Here is an 8,042-nt window from a genome sequence, read left to right as displayed (position 1 = left end):
AAAATATTTGTATTGGTGATTAAAACGAAATTTGAGGCTAGAATTTTAATTAATTAAGTTTTATGTTCCATGTTTATACTCTGTAGCCTAAAGAAAACAGATTGTTTCGCCAAACTGAAAACAGATTGTTTCGTCTTATGAAGTTTCTGAGCTACCGTACCATCCTGTGCTACCATACTCCTACTGTTTCTGAGCTACCGTATTCCTATTGTTTCTGGGTTACCGTACTCCTACTGTTTCTAAACTACCGTACTCCTACTGTTTCTGAGTTACCAACCAAAAGAACTACCAACTTTTAAAAAAATCTTACATTTGTTTATTGCCTATAAACTTATATTTCTAGCAAATATAAAATCAAATCATCCAAATTAGAAAATGTCTAATATACACACGAAAAACATAACGTTTAGCAAATGTCTAATATACACACGAAAAACATAACGTTTAGCAAATGTCTAATATACACACGAAAACCATAACGTTTAGCAAATGTCTAATATACACACGAAAAACATAACGTTTAGCAAATGTCTAATATACACACGAAAAATATAACGTTTAGCAAATGTCTAATATACACACGAAAAATATAACGTTTAGCAAATGTCTAATATACACATGAAAAACAAAGTGCACAACCCCACGCCACACGGAGGAGTCATTGTCGTCAGCAACCCCAGTCATTAGTTTCAGCTCAGTGCAGGAATCAAGGTTAGCCAACCGGAGTGTTGACGCGATCTAGCGAAAATGTCTCCACGAACTACTAGTAGCTCGCGATTGGAGCGACGGTTTGACGATTACTGGATTAGAGTTTAGAGTCCCTTTTAGCAACCGGGCTATATGAGGCGTGGGCTTACAGCTTAACGTGGATCCGCACATGATCTCCCGCCGGAAATCAAATTCGAGTCTCACGGGCCTAAGAGGAATTGTGATAGAATTGATAGAATGGGAATGTGGGAGCCTGAAAAAAACACGATGTTGTCCAACACGAACTCACAAGTCCTGCAAATGAATCACAGACACCTCGCAGCAGAAGTGAGGGCTCTACCACTGAGCCACCGTGACCTCTCATTTTCATTCTGCGTAATATCTTGCAAAAAGGAAGGTAAAACTACGCATTCCTTCCTTACATTCATCACTGTATTGGATTAAGGAAATGACACCCTGTCAATTGGGAAGTATTCGTGAATAGTCTTGCGCACAAGACAAAACGAGTCATGTTTCTTGTGATGAGACACGAGACGAAACTAGATATATTTCTTGTTACGAGACACGAGATGAAATGAGACAGATTTCTTGTAACGAGATATGAGACGAAATGAGACAGATTTTTGTAACTAGATAGGAGAAGAAACGCGACAGATTTCTCGTAACGAGATAGACAACGAAACGAGACAGATTTTCTATAACGAGACACGAGGCAAAACGAGACAGATTTCTTGTGGTGAGATACGATACAGATTTCTTATTACGAGACACGAGACAAATTTCTTGTGACGAGATACGAGACAAAACAAGACAGATTTCTTGTAAAGAGATACGAGACGAAGTGAGGCAGATTTCTTGTGACGAGATACGAGACGAAACGAGACAGATTTTTGTAACAAGATACGAGACAGATTTTTTTGTAACGAGACACAACGCGAAACAAGACAGATTTCTTATGACGAGATATGAGACGAAATGAGAGATTTCTTTTAACAAGATCCGAGACGAAACGAAACATATTTCTTGTAACAAGATACGAGTCGAAACGAGACAAATTTATTGTTACGAGATACGAGACGAAACGAGATGTATATCTCTTAACAAGATACGAGACGAAACGAGAAAGGTTTCTCTTCACGAAGTACAAGACGAAATGAGACAGATTTCTTTTAACGAAATCCGAGACAAAACAAGACAGATTCGTCTGACAAGATACGAGACGAGACAGACTCCTCCAATAGAAACACACACACTTTTCGAGACGAGAAAGCACTTTCACGACACTTTATCAAAAGGAGACAGCCCGAAAGCTGATCTCGTGCGCAAGATTTTTCTTGAATTCACTGTATCATACTTAATAATTTAAACAATGTAAATCTCGCCTTGAATGTCCAACATGTAATACTTTATTTTTGTAAAAAGCGTCCCCTTAATTTACACGAACATGAAAAGTATCTTTTTCTTTTTTAAAAAAAAGCACACATGAATGGCTATTCTCCCACAACGAAAGAGAACAAATTTCTTTCCGTTGTTTAGACGTATTACTCTCACACACGCTCTGCAATCCACAGATTATTCTGTTCACAGCAAGGTTGCAACCTTGGCCTCTATTCATGATTCTTGCAGCGGAGATTTTCAACTTCTCCATGCATTTCGTGCGAAGGCGGTTCCCCTATATAAAGACTGGACACTGGAATAGAACATTACATTAGTTTTGCTCAACCAAAGCAGTAACAACTAACTCAACCATCAACATGTACAAGCTGGTAAGATATTGTCTTTCTATCCTATCTCGATTTCTTCTAAAATCTTGTTTTTTGCTTATTTTTGGAGTTGAACGTACCTCATTTGGCATCGAGGATATATGAAACGTATACCTCAACCAGGCGCGTATCCAGATTTTTTTTTTTTTTTTTTTTTTTTTTTTTTGTTTGTTAGGGCGGTCCAAGGTTTGGTAAAGTCCAGTACTACAAGCCATTACGTCCATGAAATATTAAATGAGTATTATAGGCCCTACTGCACCTGAAAAGACGATAAGTAATTGTAAAATACTTCCGCACATATTTTCAGAAAAAAATAACTAGATTGCTTTTATAAGAATATTTAGGATTTAGGAATTAGATTTCTGGCTTTTCGGTACCTATGGCCATTTAGCTTGTCACGTATGAGCAGTGGCGTAGGGAAGGGGAGCCAGAGGGGCCGGGCCTCCCAAAGAGGTCCGACAATGTACTTTGGAACTTTGATGTTTGTAATTTTTATATATATATTTTTATGTTTATATATATTTTTTGTTTGTAATTTTTCTATATGTACCTATGACAGCACTTGCCCCCCCCCCCCTAAACACACATCCTGGCTACGCTACTGCATATGAGGGATGACGTTCCTCGGAGAGCACACTATCCGGGGAAAGGGAAGGAAGAAAGGATTGGGAAAGGAAGGAAGCGGCCTGGAACCTATATGTTAGGTACCACCTCGGCATTTGTCTGGTGGTGTCAATGAGGAAAACCTCATTCAAGATGACTTGCCTGAAAAGAATTTTACACCTTTTCGACCGAATATTCCCACCGGGAATAGAGATTTTATAAAAAGAGAAATAGTACAGATGAAGTGTAAGATTTAATCTTCATGTTACTCAATCATTTCTGTGCTAAATAAGTGCAGTTTTATTGAGAAAATGTACAAATGTATATGAACTTAGGAAATTTTGGAGATGTCCGGAGAAGGTGGGGCCCGTGGGTGCGCGGCGCTGTTGCTTTCAACAATCTACATCAGCTTCAGTTTGGAGTTGAACCTGGATCTCTTCACGAAAGGCAAAACAAGTTAATGATTCTTTTATTTTGAAAGATTTACAAAAAGTAGTTTTTTTTTTTTTAAAAAATCTCTTAAGAGATACTTTACGCAAAAGTGTATTTTCAGTGTCCGTTTTTTTTTTTAAATAAAAACTAATTCTTAGTAAATGAAATGAAATTTAAAAAATCTAGTTTGACGTACCACAATCATTTCCATTAAGCTAAAGGAAAATCTATTAAATTTTCTCCTTTATTTTCAAAAATACTCGATTTTTAAAAGATATCAAGGATGAATATATATATAAACGCAATTCGCATAGTTTATATACATATATTACCAGCTGAAATGTCCGTTATTTGCACGGGAAGAGTAGATATGTGGGAAAATATTTGAATAGTAGGCCAACATGTAAACCTACATTCTGCTTTAGGATGCGTAACTGAAAATGAAATAAAATCTCTCAGTTTAACGTCCCACCATTATTCCCTTTAGGCTAACGTTACAATGATTAATGCAAGTGAATGATGGAAGAATTAGTAGAACAAGAAATTAGGAAGAAAAAGGAGTACCTTTCGAAAACCCACGGACACAAGGTTGTCCACCACAAACTTGCTTGGCCAGGAAGTTGGCCCTTGCTTGGAACTTGCTTAGCTTGCTCTGCTCTTATAGACCAGGGAAACTCACGTTCTATTTGGGGCGAGCACTCAGACGGTTCGAATTCCAGTTAAACTGTAGTTCCATGTCTTATACAACCTCGGTCTTAAAAGGGACGCTAAACTCTAATGCAAGCCTTATGGGCCGGGTTCGTACCTCTTGATTACTAGCTTTCGATGCCATGTCAACATTTCATCAATATTTCTACCACGAATCGGACTCCAGAGTATACACGTCACGTAAGTTAACCATTCAGGAACCCAAAAGTCTCTTATATTAGAAACGCATACAAAAATGTTTTGCCATTGGAGAAAAAAAAAACATGAAATTGAATCTTTCGGGTTTGCGTTCCACGATTATCCTCTAGGTAAGATGATTAATGAAAGTGCGACTATCGAAAGTAAAGTTTAAGGGTGTATCGAAAATCTATTCAATACTATTGCTATCTGGTGACTTAAAATTAAAGTTTAAGAAGAAACTGCCATCTGGTAATTTAAAATTAAAGTATAAGAAGAAAACTGCCATCTGGTGGCTTGAAATTAAAGTATAAGAAAACTTGTGTCACCCTGCCCTCTACTGCACTTATATTACAACTGAAATATAAAGAATTAGCACGTAATATTCCAATTAACACTTGAACATATATTCGTAATTTACAAAAGGTTAAAATCAATAATAACTCAGAGTTTGAGAGTCCAAACGTTTATATTATCTTGTAATGATTTAAACTTTATACATAATCAGAAAAAATACTTATTTTGTTCTACCTTTCTATTGCAGATCGTTTTCGCCGTCTTGATCGCCGCCGCTTCTGCTGGCTACCTTGGCGCCCCAGCTGTTGCCACCTACGCCGCTGCTCCAGCTGTCGCTGCCCCAGTTGTTGCTGCTCCAGCTGTTGCTGCTCCAATCGCCACCTCCTACGCTAACACCTACAGAGCTCCCGTCCTCAGAGCCGCTTACGCTGCCCCAGCCATCGCTGCTCCAGCTGTCGCCACCTACGCTGCTGCCCCAGCTGTTGCTGCCGCTCCCTTCTATGGTTAAATAAAAAGCATATAGCTAGCTATTATGTTCAAAATTAAATAAATTATTATAATATATATATAATTGTGTGCGTATTTCTGTTTTCTATGTTCACCTAGAAAAGCTCAAAGCTTGCAAAAGAAAAAAGTTAATGAATTTCAATAACTTCTAATTACTGAGCCTAATTTCACACGTAAATGCTTTGTTACTGGACTAATTTACAACAAAATACCGAGTTATATTCCAGTGACGTCACTGAGACGAAAAGAGAACTATATACACTATGCAAATACCGTTAAATATGTAATGAAAGAGACATTCAGAACATGTATGATTTGATCATATTCAAAGATTCTTTCCTCCAAGGTGAAAGGGAAGAGGTGTCAACGTGAATTAATTGCAAGATATCTACTAGAATTAATTAATTAGACATAACCAACAAAACCAGATTTTTAGCTGCAAATATCTATGTATAGTTATTTCGAAAATCATTTAGTTTAATTCCACGATTACGCCTATTGATGATGGACAAATTGATGGAATGGGAATGTGGGAGGAAACGAGAGAACCCGAGAAAACTCACGGACACAATGTTGTCTACCACAAACTTACTTAGCCAGCGATATAGCTGTTCCGTAAGCTAATGGTGTATTTTATTAGCCATATATTATTGTTAGTCATATATCTAGGCTCAGGATGAAAAACAATAGAAGATGGTGGACTAGATACGGTCCGAGGTTAGTCTCGTTCTGAGTCTCGTTTTGTCTCTAAATTTCAAAACGAGACCGTAAATCAAGATGGACGTTTATAAATCGAGACGAGATTTAAGTTATCGAGACATACACTTGTAATTCGAGACGATACCAAGATGAGACTAAGCCTAGTCTGGATCTCGTATCGTATATTGACACAAAAATTTCTCAAATTAGCTTTGCTTAAAATTCGTGCATTGTTATCTAGCATATAAGACGGTGAATTAATGGGTCTTGGATAGTGTAATCATAGGCGTATACACGGGAAAAAGTTGGTGACAAACGCCACCTCTGATCATATGGTATATCGGAAGTGTTTCACTTTTGAGTTAAATTCGATATATTTTATTCTCTTCCATTCATTTTAATTACTCAAGGACAACATATTCCGAAATCTAATTTTGTAAAAGAAACAAATATGGCTTCAATCTCCTAACAATTTGTTCCACACAATTTGTGAATTTTCCAAGAGATGATATTTTTAAAAATTGTTGTTGTTCAAGTGCAACCGCTCATATAATTAATGGTACCAACTTTCGTTTAAAACTGCGGGTAAAATTTTTAAAATCGGAGGAGACTAGGAGCAAAATTTTTGAAATAGAATAGGGCTAGATCATGAAAGAAGAAAGAACGTCAAATTATACCAGAGAATTGATTAGAACTACGAACCAATACTTTACACTCAAATGTGTGTTAATATTTCTAACAACTTTATTTTTACTTGTTTTAAGCCATAAAAGTGCTAGAAATATATTCTCTCTTTCTTTAGCTCTACGCGGACTGCAGTTTTCGATATAATCGTGGTATCTATAGTGTAATTATGTATTCTGTGTTGGCCGAGAAATGAAATGAAATTAAATATTTTAGGTTAACATTCCTCGATTATGTCCATTACGCTAAGGAAGGTGATTATTAAGGCAAATGAATAATGATGGAAGAATTGGTAGAATGGAAAAGTGGAAGGAAAAGGGAGTATCCCGAGAAAACCTACGAACACGGTGTTGTCCACCACAAATTCAGTGCGGGGATCAAACCAGGGACCTCACCCACCAGAGGTAAATGTATGTCACTAAACCACCGTATCCCTTTTATTTGGTGTTGGGGGTTCTTTAACTGTTGTAACTGCAATAATATGATTCTCACCACATACGACTATAGCCCCAGCTATAGTCTCAGGCTAGTAGCCTGAAATCTTAACATCTTTGGTTCCTAGTTTCTCTAAACTTTCAAGAGAAACTTAAAACCCTTTATGTTAAAATATTGACAGTCTCTGATTCGTAACATTTTCAAGTTGGATGCAATTACTTCCTATAATTCAAATTTATTTTCATGGTTGTAGAATTTCAAACTGGAACTTTACTTCCAATCTTTAAAAAGAAGTTAAGTTAGCATTAGTTCATTATTAAATAGATTTTTCTACATCTATGAAATAAGAAAAATATTTCCGATGCGTATCTTTAATTAAAAGGTTGGGATAAAACTCAATTCAAGGGTACACATCTGTTATCGTGATTTCCATCAGAAGATTTGTTTCTTTCCTTGAGGTCGTTCCACCTGACCAATTAGTCATACTTGATTTTCCCACGCGAGAGGCTACGCGACTCTCCCCCCTCAGTTGTCATAGTTGTTATCAGCTCCAACCCCTAGACGTTAAGACTTACACGATCTCATTTCAAGGGTACACATTTTAATCAGTTGTCAACTATACCCTGGCCGGCGAACGATGATTTCTGACAGCTCAGCTCGCGAGGACGACTGAGGAGTGCGGTGTTGCCATGTGCTTCTCGCGCAAGGAAAGAATCATCTGCTTCCTCGTTGAGAGTGAGATGGGTGAGTGAAAGTTTGGCAATGTGCGGTGGTTACCATGGAGACGCGACAGGTTCTGAGCCTAAGGTTGGTTGGCCTGCTGTCTTCTGCTCGCCCGCCGTGGCCTTGTGCAAAGCTGTCAGAAATCATCGTTCACCGGCCAGGGTATAGTTTACAGGCCAGTCAACGTAGACACCTTTAAAAGCATTACAGGGCTACGTAGAACTATCGCCACTTATGAACTGAAGCAATTTCTCTTGCAGTGGCATCTGGTTCAAGTTTTGAAGTTGTGTGGTACATGCGGAGGCA

The 8,042-nt window shown here is 37.7% G+C and overlaps 1 protein-coding gene across 1 annotated transcript; it reads left to right on the top strand.

Annotated features, from left to right (window-relative positions):
- The first annotated feature begins 2,374 nt into the window (after window positions 1-2,374).
- LOC145684933 (uncharacterized) lies at window positions 2,375-5,259 on the top strand. Its single transcript, XM_081757289.1, has 2 exons — window positions 2,375-2,474; window positions 4,936-5,259. The coding sequence occupies exons 1-2, from the start codon at window positions 2,463-2,465 to the stop codon at window positions 5,194-5,196; spliced, it is 273 nt and encodes a 90-aa protein (XP_081613415.1). The 5' UTR covers window positions 2,375-2,462; the 3' UTR covers window positions 5,197-5,259.
- Window positions 5,260-8,042: the final 2,783 nt, after the last annotated feature.

Source organism: Thermobia domestica, chromosome 5, assembly GCF_964235325.1.
Source record: "Thermobia domestica chromosome 5, izTheDome1.hap1.1, whole genome shotgun sequence".
Lineage (NCBI taxonomy): Eukaryota > Metazoa > Arthropoda > Insecta > Zygentoma > Lepismatidae > Thermobia > Thermobia domestica.
The sequence above is the reverse complement of the archived record's forward strand: the minus strand, read 5'-3'. Positions and strand labels throughout refer to the sequence as shown.